At 43.5% G+C, this 21,394-nt stretch overlaps 1 protein-coding gene across 8 annotated transcripts in view; it reads right to left on the bottom strand.

Annotated features, from left to right (window-relative positions):
• The window catches only part of LOC139264547 (tensin-3-like), a 548,053-nt gene that overhangs the window by 163,262 nt on the left and 363,397 nt on the right, over nucleotides 1–21,394 (bottom strand). For all 8 annotated transcript variants that reach the window (XM_070881176.1, XM_070881175.1, XM_070881177.1 and 5 more), the window contains 2 exons: nucleotides 6,161–6,225; nucleotides 4,501–4,584 (listed from right to left, as the gene is read on the bottom strand). In XM_070881176.1, coding sequence (XP_070737277.1) covers nucleotides 4,501–4,584; nucleotides 6,161–6,225 — 149 coding nt within the window. The remainder of the gene's footprint in view (nucleotides 1–4,500; nucleotides 4,585–6,160; nucleotides 6,226–21,394) is intronic.

The following is a 21,394-nucleotide window of genomic DNA, read 5'->3' as shown; positions in this document are numbered from 1 at the left end:
ATCCTAGTGCAATCATACCAACTAACAACGCACAAGAGTAGGCACTTGGGTGTTTTATGCAATGTTCATGTAAAGTTTATGTTAATGTGGTGTCAAACATTGAAACCTTTATTTTCAACACTTTGCATTCTTGGACAGATCAGTATGCACCTTTGGAAGTGGCTTAGTGAGTTGCAGTGAATGGTGAGACAGAACGGTATCCACCACAAAGGTGATGAGTGTGGAAAGAATGGCTTGGGCATTGTTGGGATGCTTTATGGTGTTGGTGTGGAATGGTGCCAACCTGCTCCAAATACTTGCAAACTGCATAAAGCTCAATCTGCCTTCCAAACTTCTGGGCGAGGAAAGTGAACAGCTATGAGATGAGAGTTTTATAGCACATTTGCAGCTGTCAAGTAATGGAATTATTCCATGGCCATACAACTCCCGCCCTGCTTCCCTGACGTGATCCCCGAGCAGCATGGAACCAGTGAGCGATCTGGGAAACTCTGAAGGTGAGCTCAAAATAGTTCTTAATCCTCTGTTAACAAGCTCATAATGCCCTGAACTACCTCCCCCACGCTGCGTGTCGGGTCTGCTCAGTGCTGACAGACTCAACATTTGGGAAAGTTGTGTGGCGGCGGGTTGACCGCGGGGTCCTGACCCGCCACTGATTGCGCCCACTGACCCCCGCAAAATTCCCCCTGTTACCTCGGTTTCTCTTTCCACAGATCAGCCTGACCTGCTGAGCATTGCTGATATTTTCTGTTTTTACTGCCTATTAGGGCCCTGACCTGCTGGACGCCAGGGTGTAATCTGCAGTTCTGGCATCTTATGGATGTGCAGCCTATGCAAACAATGTGTGTGTGCAGCCACGCACAGCACACAAGAGAAGCATCTGCTTAACCAAGCCTCTGAGGCCTAGTGCACCACAACTCCCCAGCACACCTTTAGCATCCGAATGACCCCAGGGCTGGAAAGTTGACCGAAGTCCGTGGGAAACCTCTGAGGCAGAGGTCCTGCCACACCAGAGATGTGCTCCAATCAGAAAGCTGGGTCTTAATCTCTTTCGTAACTTTAACAAGTAACAGATAAAGAACTTTTTGTAAAATGTCATGCCCATTAAACAGTAGAAAATTAGAAATATAATCACAATATATCTGCATAGAGAATAAATTAAATAATCGTCCAGATTTATTTTGTCATAGAAATGGCGTGATAATCTTCAAAGAGTCAAATTTTCTTTATGGGCTAAGGCACAATGCTAAGTCTACTGTTCTGTGATGTACTGCCAAGACAAGTTATCCTTTGAAGTATTTACTGTATTCAGTATAGGACTTTTCATGCACTAGTTAGTTAGCAAAAGTACACTACAATATCCAATTAATAGGGGGGTGCTATTTCTCCAGAATGGTGCTAAATAATTATCCTTACATTACAAAAGCAGTGTGTAAACATTCAGAGCATCATTTTGGGCACAGTCAACATTAACACACAAATTAATTCAAAATATCAAGAGGGATTTGGTTGGTGCAATGGCCTTTCAACTCTTAAGTTCTGGGTTCAAATCCAGATTATATTACTAGGATCATGAAAGTCTTAAGGCTGCATGCGTTTTGTGTTAAATGAGTGATAGTTTTGTGCCATACAAGTGTCAGGCAATGATCATCTTCAACAAGAGAGAGTCCAACAAGCTCCCCCTGACATTCAACGGTATCACCATCGCTGAATCCCCCATCAATATCCCAGGGGTCACCATTGACCAGAAACATAACTGGACCATCCACATAAACACTGTGGCTACTAGAGCAGGTCAGAGGCCGAGTATTCTGCGGTGAGTGTTTCACCTCCTGACTCCTCAAAGCCTTTCCACCATCTACAAGGCACAAGTCAGGAGTGTGATGGAATACTCTCCACTTGCCTGGATGAGTGCAGCTCTAACACCACTCAAGAAGCTCAGCACCATACAGGTCAAAGCAATCCGCTTGATTGGCACCCCATCCACCACCTTAAACATTCACTTCCTCCACTTGTGACGATGACCATGCTCTGCAGCAACTCGCCAAGGCTTCTTTAACAGCACCTCCCAAACCCGCAACCTCTACCATCTAGAAGGACAAGGGCAGCAGGCGCATGGGAACACCACCATCTCGAAGTTACACATCATCCTTACTTCGAAATATATCGTCGTTTCTTCATCGTCGCTGGGTCAAAATCCTGGAACTCCCTCCCTCACAGCACTGTGCAAGTACCAGCACCACAAGGACTGCAGCGGTTCAAGAAGGAGACTCACCTTGACTTTCTTAAGAGCAATTAGGGATGGGCAATAAATGCTGGCCTTGCCAGCGACGCCCACATCCCATGAATTAATTAATTTAATAGAAAGCAGTCCCCATTGGGGATGCACTACAGCAAAAAAACTGCCCTAAATGACAATAACTTAGCATCCTCACTTAGAGAAACCATAGGATGGCCAGTGTGGGAAATACAAACAGACCTCAATCGTGTTCTTTTGATATTTGGGGGCACTGTTAGAGTAGAGCAGAAAAAACTTTGGTGGATCTAATCCAGGACTGCTTGAGGCTGGCACTAGGGACCTGAAACATTAGATATTCCATTCCACAGCATCTTAATAACCACAAAAATATCTATAATTTATGTAATTAAGATGACTTTCACATTAATATTCCAATATATTGTTTTTACATTTATATTGTAAAGCAGTTCTGTAATATGAAGCAGCTTATTGTGCTGTGGAACCTGCCCTAGTTATATTGAGGGATGAAATGCATGCCCAATCCGCTAATTATTTCAATGTCACAAATCTAGATTTATTCTGCCAAAATTGGCATACTTGTGACGATGACCATGCTGCTCTTTAAGAGGTCATTAACATTACCCCGGCAGCTCTTAATTTAGTGCTGCAACAAAATAATATACTCCCACTTCTATTTGGCATTGGAATTCTTAAGAGGTTTCACTTCTAGATTCCAGCTGGGTCTGAAATTACCCAATGGGACAACTATTTATTCAAAACAATGAAAATGAAAGATACAAAAGAGCCCTTTATAAAGGCAGACCAGCTTTCTCATATAGTTCATTCAATAAAAGTGTATTTATTTAATTTGACACAAATATGTATGTAAAATATTCTCCACAGCACAAGGGATTGGCTGGGCATGTTGAACCTTAAAACTGAGACGACAACCCGATATGAGAAGTGGTGCTGCCAAACTGAAAAACTGTTACAAACTCAAGTGATTTAAAATATAGAAACAGAAATCTCAATGCCGAGCAGCAGGTCCCAGGTTTGATTCCCCCACCTGTGCCGAACAGACTGATCTCAGCTGTGGTAGCAATAGCAATGTTACAAGCCTCATTGTCCAGAAAAAATGGCTCTCTGTTCCCGACAACCATGCAGCACTCTCTGATAGAACGTCAAAGCATCAAATTTAGCTGTGATGTTACATTCTGCCCGTCCAACATGATTGAACAGGCTTCCAACATTAACTATCAAGGTTCACCCAAGAAGAATCAATCAGGTGAAGTTTGAAAGGCTGGCAAAACCCATGGAATTGTAGTGCAGCATCAATCAAAGTTTTGATAGAGCAGAAAAAACTTGACAGATAGAGGGGAGAAAATAATTAAAAATAAAACCCAAGATGAGATTTTCCTGTATCTGCTTTTTAACCATTACATTTAGCAAGTTCACTTAATAGTTTTTTTTTTAAAAACAAAGGGCCTGTAACTACTCTCACTTTGCCATCTGAATATTAACAATGTTTATGCTGCACCACTGTATTACCGTGATTGTTAGAGAACTATTTCTATTTTTTGTTCGAAAGAGTACCATTTACAAGTGTTCTTGTTGGATGAAGTAAACTAACTAGTGTTGAATAGCCTGTTTCTGTGCTGTAGACTCTATGTAATTCTATGCAACAGAGTGCAGATCAAACTTGGGATCTTCCTGGTATGCACAACTAAGAGATGAAGATTTCATCTCCAAGATTTCATCAGGACAGCTCCAACATCTTTTCTCAATTTATTTTCATTTAGTGAGTATTAAAACAAGCAGGAAGTGAACTTTAATTATCCTCCTAAGGTCATTCCAGTTCCCTCTCACCACTCTCCAGATGTGTGCAATGGCTATGTATTGAAAACCAACTTAACAGGAATTAAGATAAAAGCAAACACCAAAAATGTCAACTTATTTGAACAAAATTTAATATTAGCTGCTTTAAAGAATAGCAATGTATAGTTAATTCTTGAACTGCATCCACTCTGAATTTATCTTTCTTTACAATCATGCAGTGGGGATAAAACTTCAACTTGGCTGCTTGACTCACTGCTACATTAAATTCTGGTTTGGGCCAAGAAGGAGTCTTAAATTTAGTTCTTCATCCCCACTAAACAAGATAGCACTAAAATTAACTGATTTATTAGCTCATACTATTGCCAATTCTTTCATAATAATTAAAAATAACTCAATTGGGCTCACATAAGACAATTGGACAGACTTACCGCTTTTGTGATGGCTGCATTAAGGCAGAAACTTTATCATCGTAGAACTTCTTCATTGCAAATCTATCAAGAGCTTGATCAGCGCTGTAACAAACAGTTTAGACGAGTGGAATGTTAAGAATCAGCATTTGACAACACAGGGCAAAATTAACGCTTAAGTGACAAAACAGCTACAAAGTCAGAGAGGCTGTTCAGATAGACGGCAGAAAAACTGGAATGTTAAGCAACTTGCGATGTTCTGGTTATGAAGTGGCAGAGGTGGATATCTCCAAAATGGCAGAAAACAGTGGTGGAAGTAGCTGATAGGCCCCCATAACAGTAGTTCTCGTGTCGGGCACAGAATAAATCAGGAAATTAAAAGGAGCCTCTGAGGAGTAGTGATCATAATGGCCAGAAATCCAGGCCTCCCTGGGTCCGTACGGACCTGGGAAGGCATTGCAAAAGCCGGTTTCCAGTGCATAATACAATACGCGCATGCGGTGAAAACTGACTTTTCCGAACTGTCAAGCAGCTGGACAGATCCTCCGTATCTCGGGAGCGAGGATATTTGCAAGGGCAAGATTGCGGTATTTACCCATATCTTGCCCAGCAAATGTTCTGAAAACTCTTGCACCTGATAAAAGCCTACTTTTACAGGCGCAAGAGTTTTAAAACACACAAAAACATCATAAAATAAAACTTTTAAAACACATTTTATTGTTAAAAACCCTGCCTTCTAGAGTAAGTTTATTTTAAACCATAATTAAAAAACTTCTTAAAAAATGGAATTTTTTTTTCTAAGACATTTATTAACATTAATTTCAGTTAATTTTAATTATGTGAGGTGTGTTTTTTATTTTTTATTATGGTGTTTAGTGTGTTTTTTTTTCATTAATAGCAATGAGAACTCGTAGATACAGAGTTCTCATTTCTATTAATGAGAAAGCTGTGGAATACTTTACCTGATTGGCTGTGCAGTCTGCGTCTGAACCTGGAGGATGGGAGCGCGCTTCGCAGCGCGGGAAGAGAAGGCCTCCCCACCGGAATCCCACGCTCCTCCGGAACCACCAGGTACTTTCATAAAAATTCTCCGGTCGGAGTCGTTCGTCCGAAAGACGCCCCCGACCGGAATTTCAGGGCCAATATGATAGAATTTTAGGATAAGTTTGGGAGCGATTTAGTTAAGTTTGGGAGCGATTTAGTTAAGTCCGAATCTAGAGTTTTAAATCTAAACAAAGGAAACGACTTGTGTATGAGAGGTGAGTTGGCTGAAGCAGGTTGGGAAACTAGGTTAAAAGTTATGACGGTAGATAAACAATGGCAAACATTTAAAGAAATAACTCATGATTCACAACGAATATACGTTCCCTTAAGAAATAAAAACCCCATGGAAAAAATGGTGCAACTGTGGTGAACAAGAGAACAGGTCATATGCTTGCTTGCCAATTCTCTTAGCAGATATCTGTTGTACACTACCAGGTAAGCAGTGAAGGGAGTAAAACTTCAGAATGAGATTGGAGAGGTGGAAAAGGGAAGAGAACATGATTAATGAGCTCTACAAACAAAAAAAACTTTGCACTTGCATTTCAAATATTCAGATAGGAAAAAGAGTGAGCCTTTGCAATTATAAAGACTACAAATTTCAGCAAACAAAGAGCATCATTCAATTTGAGCTTGTTACCTTGCAGAAATATTGGTGAAGTGCATGTACGAAGAAATAACCACTCCTATTCTCCCTTTGCCTCCCTGGAGAAAAAAAGATTACACAGGGTGAAATAAAGTTTCTGATTATCACCCCAAAAGTCCACAAAACAAGACACGCAATCTACTACCATAATTTGTCACAGTGATGTTTACAAGATTAAAGGAATAGGCTCAAGGTCAAGCTGGGAGATCTCGCTTACCCACACTCAATTGTAGATGGAAAGTTTGTCACATGAACATGCCTTTCATAACAAGATTATAATTAAGAACAACAGTCTGCACTATTACAATGATTATTATAGAATGAGTGTCAAGCAAAGCACTGAGCATTAATTTGCTGTTAAATGAATAGATGATTTCCCAGGAAAGTTAATTCACCCTTATGAAAAGCATTGTTAAATTATAGTTGACTTTGTTATTTTAGAGTCGTAATAACTTCAAGATTTTATGCCACATGTTCAAGTGTTGGCGTGGAAACACATTGAAACATGTAATCTGGACATGAAAGTATTCACTTAACTGAACATTAAATATTAACTGATATTAACAGGACTGAACATCCAAAGCTTTCATTCAAAGCAAAGAACTCCCACTTCAACACAATTAGAAATGAGCTGTTGGCTCCAGATTCTGGGAAATAGCACCATTTTTAACCCCATTTGTGAGGTGTTCATGAGATTTTGCCTCAAATCTTTTTCTACATTAAACCACAGTATTTTATACTGGTCAGACTTAACATACCTCTGAACTTTACTCCTTTCCCAAGCAAAACTAAGAATCATGTCAAAGCAGGTAGAAGCAATCTTTGCACTCGCAAAGAATGGCATTCGATTAATTTTTCCTTCCATTTTTCTTCCCTGCCTTCTTCGAAGGTAATGGCTTTTGCTGGGATAGCTGAGTTAACGAGGCTAGCAGGGAAGCCCTTGTCCAAATTTTTGGATAAATCTACTGTCTAGTTCCTTCTAAGTGTAATGTTTCAAAGTAAAATACAGGTCTAAGCATACAATTCCCTATGTTTTAAACTTTCAACACAACATTTGCTGTACAGCCGACAGTACAAAAATACACCTGAGCAAAGCAGCAGAGTTTGGAAGTGTAATTACTTTTAAGTTAAATATATGCTTCTACTGAAAGTTATACAGCTTTGTTTGAAATTGCTTATAAAATTGCTGATGTATGACTGTAGAATGACAATCTGCCAAATAAAAGCATTAAATGTACATATAATTAAGAAAAAAGTGAACTGACTTCACAGTGAGCCACGTGCAAATTGGCACAGGTAGGTGAACATGTGGCTGAAAGAGTGGTATGGGACACTGACACTAGCATTGGGACAGGAAGCAACTGTACCTCTGGGACGGGCTCCGCCTGAACCAGGCTGGAACTAGTGCCCTCGCAGAAAGGCTAAATAGGGCGGTCACAAGGACTTTAAACTTGTAAATGGGCTGGGGGGGGTGGGGGGAAGGGTGGCTCATGTGGAAAATGTAGTGTAAATAATAGTTCAAAAGCAGATGAAAGGGAAGAGAGTAGGGTAATAGTCAGAAATTGTGCTTTATTCAGCAGGTAAAGGGAAAACTAAAATATATAAAATGATTAAACCATGAGAGAGAGATAAGAAACATAATTAAAACATTAGAGCTGAAGGACAGGCTAGGGTGTGTGGCGCAAATAAGCATTTGTTATATAAACACATGGAATATAAAGAAAAAACTGAATGAACTGCAAGTGCAAATTCAGATTGGAGGGTATGGCATGGTAGCCATTACTGAGACACAGCATCAAGACGGTCAGGACTGTGGACTAAATATACCAGGTTATAAAGGTCTGCAGGAAAGATTTGGAGTAGCCTCAGTGATTAAGGATGAAATCACTTCAATGGTAAGAATATAACGAGAGGTAAGCAGACAGTGGAGACTTTATGGGCATGGCAGCACAGTGGTTATGTTACTGAACTAATAATCCAGAGGCCTGGACTAACGATCCAGAGACATGAGTTTTAATTTAAATTCAGTTAATTAAATAAATCTGGAATAAAAAGCTAGTATCAGTAATGGTGCCCATGAAACTACCGGATTGTCATAAAAACCCATCTGGTTCACCAACATCCTTTAGGGAGGGAAATCTGCCGTTCTTACCTGATCTAGCCCATATGTGACACCAGACCCACAGTAATGTGGTTGAATCTTAATGCCTCTGAATTGGCTTAGCAGTCACTCAGTTGTAACAAATCGCTATGAAAAACAATAAGAATAAAACTGGACGGACCACGCGGCATCAACCTCAGCACTGGCTACGGACACGACAATGGCACACTCCGCCTGGTTGACCCTGCAAAGTCCTCCACACCAACATCTGGGGACTTGTGCCGAAATTGGGAGAGCGGTCCCACAGACTAGTCAAGCAACAGCCTAACACATTCATATTCACAGAATCATATCTTTCAGCCAATGTGCCAGACGACTTCTTCACCATCCCTGGGTATGTCCTGTCCCACCGGCAGGACAAGTCCACCAGGGGTGGTGGCACCGTAGTATACAGTCGGGCGGGAGCGGCCCTGGTAGTCCTCAACATTCACTCCAGACCCCATGAAGCCTCTGGGTGGAGGACTTCAAAGTCCATCATCAAGACTGGCTTGGTAGCACCACTACCGACTAAGCTGGCCGAGTCCTGAAGGACATTGCTGCCAGACTGGGTCTTTGGCAAGTGGTGAGAGAACCAACATGAGGGAAAAACCTACTTGACCTCGTGCTCACCAACCTACCTTTCGCAGATGCATTTGTCCATGACAGCATTGGTAGCAGTGACCACTGCACAGACATTGTGGAGACGGAGTCCATCTTCGCACCAAGGACACCCTCCATCATGTTATGTGGCACTACCACCCTGCTAAATGGGAAAGATTCAGAACAGATCTAACAGCTTAAAACTGGGAATCCATGAGGTGCTATGGGCCATCAGCAGCAGCAGAATTGTATTCCACCACAATCTGTTACCTCATCGCCCGGCATATCCCTCACTCTGCTAGTACCATCAAGCCGGGGGACCAACCCTGGTTCAATGAGAAATGCAGAAGAGCATGTCAGGAGCAGCAACAAGCGTACCTAAAAAGGAGATGCCAACCCAAGGAAGCTGTAACAGAGGACTATATGCAGGCTAAACAGCGGACGCAGAATGCTATGGAGCTAAGCGATCCCACAACTGATGGATCACATCAAAGCGCTGCAGTCCTGCCATATCCAGTCGTGAACAACTAAAGGCTGAGCGCACTGGATACAGCAAAGGCTATGGGCCCCGATAACATCTCGGCTGTCGTGCTGAAGACTTGTACTCAAGAACTAGCCACGCCACTAGCCAAGCTGTTCCAGTCCAGCTACAACACTGGCATCTGTCTGACAATGTTGAAAACTGCCCAGGTATGTCTTGTTCACAAAAAGCCGGACAAATTCTATTCGGCCAATTACCACCCCAACAGCCTCTCTCAATCATCAGCAAAGTGATGAAAGGTGCAGTTGACAGTTCTATCAAGTGGCACTTACTCACCAGTAACCTGCTCGCCGATGCTAAATTTGGGTTCCGCCAGGACCACTCAGCTCCAGACCTCATTACAGCCTTGGCCCAGATGCTGACAAAAGAGCTGAATTCCAGGGGTGAGGTGAGAGCGACTGCCCTTGACATTAAGGCAGCTTTTGACCGAGTGTGGCATCAAGAAGCCCTAGTAAAATTGAAGTCAATGGGAATCAGGGGAAAACTCTCCACTGGCTGGAGTCATACCTAGCACAAAGGAAGATGGTTGTGGTTGTTGGAGGTCAATCACCACAGCCCCAGGACATCACTGCAGAAGTTCCTCAGGGCAGTGTCCTAGGCCCAACCATCTTCAGTTGCTTCATCAATGAACTTCCCTCCATCATAAGGTCAGAAGTGGGGATGATTGCACAGTGTTCAGTTCCATTCGCAACTCCTCAGATAATGAAGCAGTCCATGCCTGCATGAAAGACCTGGATGACTTTCAGGCTGGGGCTGATAAGTAGCAAGTAACATTCACACCACACAAGTTGCAGGCAATGACTATCTCCAATGACTAGAAACATATCTGGACCAGCCACATAAATACTGTGACAACAAAGAGCAGGTCAGAGGTTGGGTATTCTGCGACAAGTGACTCACCTCCCCAAAGCTTTTCCACCATCTACAAGGCACAAGTCAAGAATGTGATGGAATAGTCTCCACTTGCCTGGATGAGTACAGCTCCAAAAATACTCAAGAAGCTCGACACCATCCAGGACAAAGCAGCCTGCTTGATTGGCACCCCACCCACCACCTCAAACATTCATACCCTCCACCACCGGTGCACCGTGGCTGCAGTGTGTACCATCTACAAGATGCACTGCAGCAACTCACCAAGGCTTCTTAGGCAGCACCTCCCAAATCCGCGACCTCTACCACCTAGAAAGACGAAGGCAGCACACATATGGGAACACCATCACCTCCAAATCCCCTTCCAAGTTACACACTGACTAGGAAATATGTTGCCATTCCTTTATCATCACTGAGTCAAAATCCTGGAACACCCTACCTAAAGACACTTTGGGAGTACCTTCACCACATGGACTGCAGCGGTTCAAGAAGGTGGCTCACCACCACCTTCCCAAAGGCAATTAGGGTTATGCAATAAATGCTGGCCTTGCCAGTGATGCCCACATCCCAGGAATGAATGAATAAAAAAAAGAATGAATAGGAAAGGATTTAAGGTGATAGTGGGAGCTGTGTATAGGCCCCCTGATAGGAGCTGTGAAGTGGTAGATTGTACAAATGCAGAGATTAGACAAGCATGTAGCAATGACAGACTGTTTTAATGGGGGATTTTAACATTCATATAGATTGGGTTAAGAAGACGAGCAAATGTGGGAAAGGTAGTGAATTTTTTGAGTCTGTCCGAGATAGTTTTCCGCAAAAATATAGCATAGAATCAACAAGGGGGCAAGCCATATTAGATTAGTTATGAGCCAGGGTTAGTTGACAGCCTAACAGTGCGCGAACATTTATCTACTAGTGATCATAACATGATCGAGTTCAAAGTAGTGAATGAAGGATAGAAATGTGCAACAACTACTAAGATTCTAGATTTCAATGCGATGAGAAAGAGACTGTCCACAGTAAACTGAGCAAATTTGTCAATGGATAAAATGACAGAAGATCAGTCGGTGTTCAAAAAAAGAACTGAAAGTGATACAGAACCAGCTTATACCCCTAAGGAGCAAGAGATCTACTTGCCCAAAAAAGCCATGGATAACTAAGGAGGTAAGGGACAGCATAAAACTAAAAAAAGGATACAAAAATGCAAAAGATTGCACAGATCCTGACGAATGGGAAAGATACAAAGAACAGAAAAGGGTCACAAAACAGATAGTAAGAGCTACAAAAAGGATGTATGAAAGGAAACTTGCAAGGAATATCAAAATCAACACAAAACTTTTTTACAATTATATTCGTTAAAGAGGGTGGTCAGGAGTAATGTGGGCTGCTTGAAAACTGATAACGGTGATACTGTCAATGAAAATAAGGAAATGGCAGACATGTTGAATAATTACTTTCTGTCAGTATTTACAGTAGAAGAAGAGAATAGCATGCCGGAAATTCCAAGGCAACTAATATTGAATCAGGGATAGGGACTGAATAAAATTAACGTAAGAAAAATAACAGTAATGAAGACAATAATGGCATTAAAGGATGACAAATCCCCAGGGCCAGATGGTTTACATCTTAAAGGAAGTAGCTGGAAACATTGAAAATGCCCTAACTATAATCTTCCAAAGTTCTCTTGGTTGAGGGACCGTTCCTTTAGATTGGAAAATTGCACACATTACTCTGCTATTTAAGAATGGTGAACGAGGGAAACCAGAAAATTATAGACCAGTTAGCCTAACATCTGCTGTCGGGAAATTACTAGAGAGTCTATAATTAAGGATAGAGTGACTGAACACCTTGAAAATTTTTAGCTGATCAGAGAGAGCCAGCATGGATTTGTGAAAGGTAGTTCATGCCTGACACACCTGATTGAATGTTTTGAAGAGGTGACTAAAGTAGTGGACAGGAGAATGTCTATGGATGTTATTTATATGGATTTTCAGAAGGCATTTGATAAAGTCCCTCCTAAGAGACTGTGAACTAAAATAGAAGCCCAAGGAATTGAGCAAAATTTAATGATCAGGTTAGCAAATTGGCTGAGCGGCAGGAGACAGAGAATAGGGATAATGGGCAGGTACTCTAATTGGCAGGATGTAACTAGTGATGTCCCACAGGAATCTATGTTGGGGCATCAACTATTCACAGTATTTATTAACTACTTAGATGATGGGATAGAAAGTCACGTATCCAAATTTTCTAATGACACAAAGATAGGTGGTATTGTAGGCAGTGTAGATGAAAGAATAAAATTACAAATAGATATCGACAGATTAAGTGAATGGTCAAAGCTGTGGCAAATGGATTTCAATATAGGTAAATGTGAGATCATCCACTTTGGCCCTAAAAAGGACACAACTGGGTACTTTCTAAATGGTGAAAAGCTAAAATCAGTTGAGTTCCAAAGAGACTTGGGGTCTACGTACATAGATCATTAAAATATCATGAACAGGTATAGAAAATAATCAAAAAGGCTAATGGGAATGCTGGCCTTTAAATTGAGAGGACGAGAATACAATGGGGTAGAAGCCATGCTACACAGTTATACACAGTCCTGGTTAGACCCCACCTCGAGTACTGAGAGGAGTTCTGGGCACCACACTTTAGGGAGGATACATTCACATTGGAGGGAGTGCAGCGTAGGTTTACCAGGATGATACCTGGACTCCAAGGGTTAAATTACGAGGAGAGATTACAGGCAGGTGTAATGTATGCATCTGGGAGTCGGCTCACAGGTTTGTCACATGATGTTCACAAGACTGAATAAAACCCCCAGCCAGTTGGGTTCAGGGGATTCACAGTGTGGCAGGTGGTTGTGAGCCTGGTGGCTGAACTTGTAATGTGTAGAGTGATTGTTAAACCTTTTGCTAATAAACCAACTAGTTCTTAATAGCAATGTGTTGCTATGAATTCTAAAGCAAAGAACGCTTGAAGCAAATAAATTGCAGCGTGAATATGGGGTTTGGCCGCAGATCAGCCATGATCTCATTGAATAGCAGAAAAGGCTCGAGGGGTTCAATGGCCAATGTAACCAGCACTCCAGCTACCCTTGCTAGGGCTCCCATTTTGCACATGGGAAGGTTAAGCAGATTTAGCATCTTGTTTCACTCAGCTGCAGCTTGATCCAGTTTCAGAGATAGCATATTTGGTGAGCCGATTATATCCGTCACTGCTGCTGACCCAGGGAGAGAGCAAGAAGCACAGGACCTGGCTCAATTAAGAAACTACTCTATTAATTTTTATTTAAATTAGTTTTTATTGTTACAAGTTTTAGAATTTTGATTGCATCACACATGCAACAATGCACATATTTTCCAATTGCATTTCAAATCTCCCATTATAAAAATTCTAGTTCAACAAACTAATTAAGCCTTTCTTCCAGATTCAAATACTTCCAACATGGATTTGTGGCTTTCTGGAACTAACAGAACTATAGAGGTGTAGCATTTTCAAAATCGGTTTGAAGGGTGAGCATGAGCAAATAAAAAAAACTCTCCCGTCAAAATAAATGCACAGAGATTTTAAACTACAGGTTGACACCTCCATTATCCAGAACTCCCTTATCCGGAACCACCCCTCGTCCAGAACCATTCCCAGCCACCGGGTGGCGCATGTGCAGAACTTTGACATGAACAAATTGAAGTCCTTCCTCGCTGCTGACTCCTACAATCGCTGGCCTGACCCCGCGATCCACCGCCCTCCCCTCCCCCCCCCACCCCATGATCTCTCTGCTGCACTCCCAGCCCCAAGCCAGCCAGCCCCGATATCCCCTTGCTCAGTACCTGTACCATCCAATTTAACATTACCACCCCTTGTCCGGAAAAATCCCTTATCCAGAACAGGCCAGCTCCCGAGGATTCCGGATAAGGGAGGTTCAACCTGTGCAGCATTACATACGTCAATCTATGATTTAGACCAGGCAAGTCCTAACACCCAGTCATAACCAGGTGTGTGATATCGCAGATCAAATGTTTGGAAATTTGAGGCATTTTGCCAAATATGTTCTTGTTGAATAGATGTGTTCTATGCATGTTGGATTGTAAAAGGTAATGATAGTAATAATGATTGCAAAAAGGCAGTCTAGCATTCCAGGAAAAGCTGATCTATCATCATGGCATTTCCTTATGTGCATGAACTGTTCCCCATTCAATGAAACTTAATTATTAAATAGGATTATCATGCTGCCAACATTTTATTCACCCTCTTATCAAGTAACTATTCCATTTAAATGGTTTATTCTCTCAACTTGACGTTGTGGTTGCACAAACAGATGTGATGGGAAATTCTCTGGGGCTGGAAGACTTTTTTGTCCCCTTAGAAAAAGAACAGGGGGCAGAATCATTCACCAGCTCTCCCATCAAATGGATTGTGATGACAGGGTGGGTAACAGAGAGGACTTGGGGGGCAGGGGGGCAACAAAATGTAATTTCAAGAACACACAGGCTTTCACTTTATTCTTTGTCCCCTTCCTCACTGGTAGACTGGGGAAGGGTTTGAGTACGAGCGCTGGGAGCCTGTGGTACATTGACAAACAACCATTCCATACGTGAGCCTTGACCATGAAGTATCAGCAGGCTATTCAGCTGTGAGGCATCACAACTGAGCTCAATTGTGTCCTTACTCAGAATGAACACACTTTTTAGCAGAGGTTATGAAGGCACAATCCAGCTGACCTTTTATTCCTTCCTTAGCGCAGAGACACTTTAGCCGATGGCAGCACCCTGACTGCTGTTGAGCCCCAACACCAACCTGGAACTTTCCTGACTTGTCCTATTTTATTCTTTAATGTGGTTTGTACTCCTGTGTGATTAAATATTCATTTGTGCAAGTTAGAAACGTTGTAGAGGTTGAAGAGAAAGGAGCAATAGCATGAAGTCCCCAAATTCGTATTTTAATCTTTTGTTTTAATTGGGCACACAAGGAACTATGTGCTATCTTTAATTGGGGAGTGAAACAGAATGCGCGCACACAAAAAAGATTTGGCATAGTCACAGCACTGCATACAACTATGGTCTCTGCAATTTGGTGTTCCTTGCACTGCCTTAGCCAGTCTACCAATTATCTAACTCTATCTCATCTAACTTCACTATATTTTCCAACTTCAGCAATATCCGAGAAAGTGGTTTAAAATTTAAATCAGACAGCACAATTGCTATCTTCAGAAGTCCAGCTGGTGTCAAAAATCAGACGCAACTCAAAAAGGGGTGGGGCTGAGGACAATTTAATTGCAGAGATCTCTCAAAAAACAATACAAAACACAGGATAATAGATTACTGTAGCAGACATTAGAACAGGAGGCAGAGCTTTGGCGTTGAAAGATTATTCCCAAAATATTATTGTTGGGGAGCATATAGGGATTGCACATCTTGTGAAAAGTTGACTTGAAAATCTCACATCTAAGATTCACCCTTCAAGTCCACACCAACTCTGGCCTAGATATTCTGGTCCTTTGTGCCTCCCGTTGGTCGCCAACCGCATTTTGCTTGGGCACGGCGCCACCAACAACTCCCGTTAAATTCTGCGAGAGTTTAGCGGCAGCAGTAACCCGTAGTGCCCCACTCCGCTGGCGATGACTGTGATGCCAGCGACAGCTTCGGGGACGTGAACCAGGCTGCAGGGCTCTATTTAAAGGGGAGGTGGCAACCACATAAAAAAAAAATGTGGCATATTTCTTTGGCACCGCGATCGTGATGCCCGTGCCACGATTGTTCAGCCCGGCACTCTGCTCGAGTGCTGGGCTGTTGACATGGCACGGCACCCCAGTTCCCTGGTGATCCATGGAGGCCTGTTTCTTATCTGCAGAGTTTGCAGCTTGATCCCTTCCCTTTAATGAAGCATTTGCTTATTTAATAACAGTCAAAGCTCTTGAAAGTGATTCACTGAATATGAAACATTCAGAGACATTTCTGAGAGATCTAATAAATACATGATATAAATAGATCAAGAAGTGAAAAGTGGAGCATGGAATGGGACAACATTCTAAAATGAAACTGCAGTACAGAAAAGGTCAGAACAAAAATACCAACTCGACAGAAAGGAAAAAAGCTATTTTTAAAATGTAATGATTTAGAAACTTACTGTGAAATTGCATCACTGCTCAGTCACATCATACAAAAGCAGAATACTGCAGATGCTGTAAATGTGAAATAAAAGCAGGAAATGCTGGAAATACTCAGCAGGGTAGGCAGTATCTGTGGAGAGTCCGACTCAAGTCCACTCATTCACCTCTTTTACCAGTACATTAAGCCCACTGACTGCCACAGCTACCTGGATTACACTTCCTCCCATCCTGCTTCCTGTGAGGACTCGATTCCATTCTCCCAGTTTCTCCGTCTCACTCGCTTCTGTTCTGACGATGCCACCTTCCATACCAGTGCTTCTGATATGTCTTCCTTTTCCCTCAACCAAGGGTTCCCGTCCACCGTGGTTGGCAGAACCCTCGGCCGTGTCCATCCCATTTGCTTTCAACGCATATGCTCCGTCCCGTTATAGTTGTCTGCTACAGCAATCTATTATCCTCTGTTTTGTAGTATTGGCTTTTGTGGGACTTCTGCTCTCACCACCCCCCCCGCCCCCCACTTTGAACCATGATAGGGCTCTCCTTGATCGCACCTTCCATCCCACCAGCCTCCACATGCAACAGATCATCCTTCGCCATTTCCGCCACCACAAGCATGATCTCACCACCAAACACATCTTCCCTTCCCCTTTCAGCATTCTGAAGGGACCGTTCCCTCAGTGACACCCTGATCCACTCTTCAATCACCCCCCACCCTCCTCCGCCCGCCCCCCCCCCCCCCCAAACACCCCCTCTCCTTCCCACGGCACCTTCCTATGCAAGCGCAGGAGTTACAACACCTGTCCTTTTACCTCCTCCCTTCCCACCATCCAGGGGTCCAAACATTGCTTCCAGGTGAAACAGAAATGTACTTGTACTTCTTTCAAGTTAATATACTGTGTTCGCTGCTCAGGATACAGTCTCCCCTACATTTGGGAGGCCAAATGCAGATTGGGCGATTGCTTTGCGGAACACCTCCATTCAGTCCACATCGCTGACTCTGAGCTTCCGGTTGCTCTTCCCAACTCCCTCTCTGCTCTCGGCCTCCTACACTGTTCTAATGAAGTTCAACGGAAGCTTGAGGGACAGCACCTCAGCCTTTGATTAGGCACTTTACAGCCTTCTGGACTCAACATTGAGTTTAACGATTTTAGATCTTAATCACTGCTCCCAATTTTTTCCAGACAGCAGTTGTTGATAATGATTTTGCTTTTGTCATTTTCAGCTCATCTAAACACATCTTTTGTTTCTTTTATTGTTCCATTACCAGCCCCTTTTGCCTTGCACCATCATCCTTATTGTCATTTAATCATTCCTGCTTTCCACCCTATCCTTCTTTGCTTTCCTCTCCTCCCCCCTTTCCCTGCCTCTAATTTCTTAAAATCTGTTACGTCTCTAGCTTTTTCCAGTTCTAATGAAAGGTCGTTGACCTGAAACGTTAACTCTGTTTCTCTCTCCACAGGTGCTGCCTGACCTGAGTATTTCAGGAATTTTCTGTTTTTAATATCACTCACATCTTTGTATTTTGAACTAAAAATTCCAAAACTCATCCTATAATTTGGAACCAATCACTGTTGAATTCCTCTTGCTCAGGGACAAAAATCCAGCAATACGTAACCTTTCAAATACAGGTAATGGCTCCTTCCTCCCAGAACAACAGGAAGCAGATAACTACTCCTCAGGGTGGAAATAAAAAAACCTGAAGCTAAATAACTGGAGTAGTAGACCTGGCTTCCAAAACAGTGCAGGAGATCCAAATTGAGCAATAGGGACATACAATAAAACTAGCTCCACCCACCTAAAAATAGTAGTAACATCTGAACCTGAACTAGTTTTGTAGGTTGAACATTCATTGTGTTCTAAACATCATTTATGTTCAAAATTTATTTTCCAATATTTCAGTTGTTAGATGCATTTGGCAATAACTTGGTTCCAGGGATGAGGGACTTCAGTTACGTGGATAGACTGGAGAAGCTGGGGTTGCTCTCCTTCGAGCAGAGAAGGTGGAGAAGAAATTTGATCGAGGTGTTCAAAATCATGAGGGGTCTAGACAGAGTAGATAGAGAGAAACTGTTCCTATTGGCGGAAGGGTTGAGAACCAGACGACACAGGTTTAAGGCGATTGGCAGAAGAACCAAAGGCGACATGAGAAAAAACTTTTTACGCAGCGAGTGGTTAGGATCTGGAATTCACTGTCTGAAAGGGTGGGGGAGGCAGATTCAACTGTGGCTTTCAAAAGGGAATTGGATAAGTATCTAAAGGAAAAAAAATTGCGGGGCTACGGTGAAAGGGCGGGGGATTGAGACTAGCTGAAGTGCTGTTGCAGAGAGCCAACATGGCTTCCTTCTGTGTGGTAACCATGGGGTCCACTGAGCCCAAATTTGACCAGGAGTTGCTCTGTTTTTTTTTTGGAGCAACTTGATTTTTCTGGAGTATCTTAAAAATCCTCATTCTGCACATTTAATTTGCACCAGTGTAAGTGAGTTAGTTAGCCTTTTTTTTTCCAAAAAGGGGCGTGACCAGCCACCTATGCCTGTTTTGGCCATTAAAGCCAGTTTGGACAGCTAATAGTTGTTCCAAACTAACTTAGGCCAGTGCATGTGGCCACTTGTGGCCGCACAGAAAATCCTTATGGAGAGTTAAAAAATCAGCACAGGTAGCCTCCAAATGAGTGTTATGATAGGAATGCTAGTTTTTTAAAAAAAATCCCAAGCAGCAAGTCTGGACAGGATGTAGGTGCTATCAGCCTGATTAAACGGAGTATGGGGTTTTTACTAGAATAAAAATGATCTTGTAATGAAGGCTGAAGTATAGGGGCCACTTAAGCAAGGGGAGGGTTTTCTTTGTAAATAACAGATCAAGAGCACCAACACTCTCACCTAACGGATTCATGTGTGGCATCACAGCACATTGGATTTTGACTTCTGCAGCACTAAAGAATTGCCCTGACTAGGTTTAGAAATTTAAAATGTTAGACTTAAAAAAAAAAAGCATGTCAAAATGTAAACTTAACTTTTGGTGTTCAGCATTACGTAGTGTGACTCTGATAATTAGTAATATTTTAGAATTCTATGCAGTAGTGGGTGAGCTGTAAGATACTGCAGATAGGGATTTTTTAGTAAAGATAGCTAGATATTCAAGTACTAGAAAATCTTTGAAGATTCTTTCTCCCTCACCCCCCCCACCCACCCTGATCAAAACTCTTTCCACCCACCAACCTATTTCTTGTAGCCCTCAGTGCGGGAAGGCAGCAGCCGGCCTTTGCGACAGGCCACTTGGCCTGGGATAGGGGCGGGACGCATTGGGTCCTACCCAGGCATCATCATCACCGTCATGGGAGGAGCTACTGCGCATGTGCGAGCGCTCTATTGTGCATGCGGATAGCTGCCGACACTGTTTTAGGCGCAGGGCTGTAGCTCCGCCCCCCCACGCCCCCCCCACTCCCCGCCATGACCCGGGAAACACAGCAGAGCGACCAGAATTGTTAGTAAGTTTTTTGGCGCAGTTTTGAGTGCACAAAATCAGCGCATCTTGGGAGTGCGCGCCCGAAAAAGGGGTTGGGGAAATTTGGGTCCTATGATTCTAACCATGCTATGATTCTAACTTTGATGCATTCAGCTCTGAAAGTTGTTGACCACCTAAGGGGGCCAAGTTTCGGCCTGAGTTGCTCCTGTTTTTTTGGAGCAACTGGTTTAAAAATTGCAATTCTCGGCATTTAGTTTGCTCCAGTCCTAGTCAGTTAGAACAGTTTCAGTTTGGAACAGATTTTTTTTTCCAAAAGGGGGCGTGTCCGGCCACTTACGCCCGTTTTGAAAGTTTAGGGAGTGAAAACTTACTCCAAACTAACTTAGAATGGAGTAAGTGAAGATTTTTGTACGCTCAGAAAAACCTTGCCTACACTTAGAAAATCAGGCGTAGGTTACAAATCAGGCGTAGGGAATGGGGGGGGGGGGGGGTTTAAAGGGAAGTTTACAAACATTAAACACTTCAGTTTTACAAATAAAGAGCCATCATCTATAATAATTGATAAATACATCAATGAATCAACCAATAAATCAATCAAAAAAATTAATGAAAAATAAAAAAAAATAAAAAATCAATAAATAAAACATTTTCTACTTACCGAATGCAACACCGGGAGTCCTCCAACAGCGTGCTGGGACGCCCGACGCCCCCCCCAACCCACCCCCACCCCGTGTGTCTCTGTCTCTCTGTCTGTGTGTGTCTCTCTCACTCTCTATCTGTCAGTGTCAGTGTTTCTGACAGCGAGGGGAGGGGGAGAGGGAGGTGGAAGAGGAAGGGGGGAGGGAGGGAGGTGAGAAGGGGGGAGGGAGGGGAGGAAAGAGGGAGGGAGGGGGAGAGGAGAGGGGGGAGGAGGGAGGGGGGGAAGAGGGAGGGGGGAAGAGGGAGGGGGGAGAGAGGGAGGGGGAGAGGGAGGGGGGAAGAGGGGAGGGGGGAAGAGGGGGGGGGAAGAGGGAGGGGGAAGAGGGAGGGGAGAGGGGGAAGAGGGAGGGGGAAGAGGGAAGGGAGGAGAGGGAGGGGGGAAGAGGGAGGGGGGAAGAGGGAGGGGGGAAGAGGGAGGGGGGAAGAGGGAGGGGGGAAGAGGGAGGGGGGAAGAGGGAGGGGGAAGAGGGAGGGGGGAAGAGGGAGGGGGAAGAGGGAGGGGGGAAGAGGGAGGGGGAAGAGGGAGGGGAAGAGGGAGGGGGAAGAGGGAGGGGGAAGAGGGAGGGGGGAAGAGGGAGGGGGGAAGAGGGAGGGGGGAAGAGGGAGGGAGGAAGAGGGAGGGGGAAGAGGGAGGGGGAAGAGGGAGGGGAGGGAGGGGAGGAGGGAGGAGGGATGGGGAAGGAGGAGGGAAGAGGGAGGGGAGGGAGGGGAGAAGGGAGGGAAGGGAGGGGAGAGGGAGGGGATGAGGGGGGAAGAGGGAGGGGGAGAGGAGGTGGGTGAGAGGAGGGGGTGATTCAGGGAGGAGGG

This window comes from Pristiophorus japonicus, chromosome 5 (genome assembly GCF_044704955.1).
Source record: "Pristiophorus japonicus isolate sPriJap1 chromosome 5, sPriJap1.hap1, whole genome shotgun sequence".
In the NCBI taxonomy this organism is placed as follows: domain Eukaryota; kingdom Metazoa; phylum Chordata; class Chondrichthyes; family Pristiophoridae; genus Pristiophorus; species Pristiophorus japonicus.
Note: the sequence above shows the minus strand (reverse complement) of the source record. Positions and strands in the feature narration are given on the sequence as shown.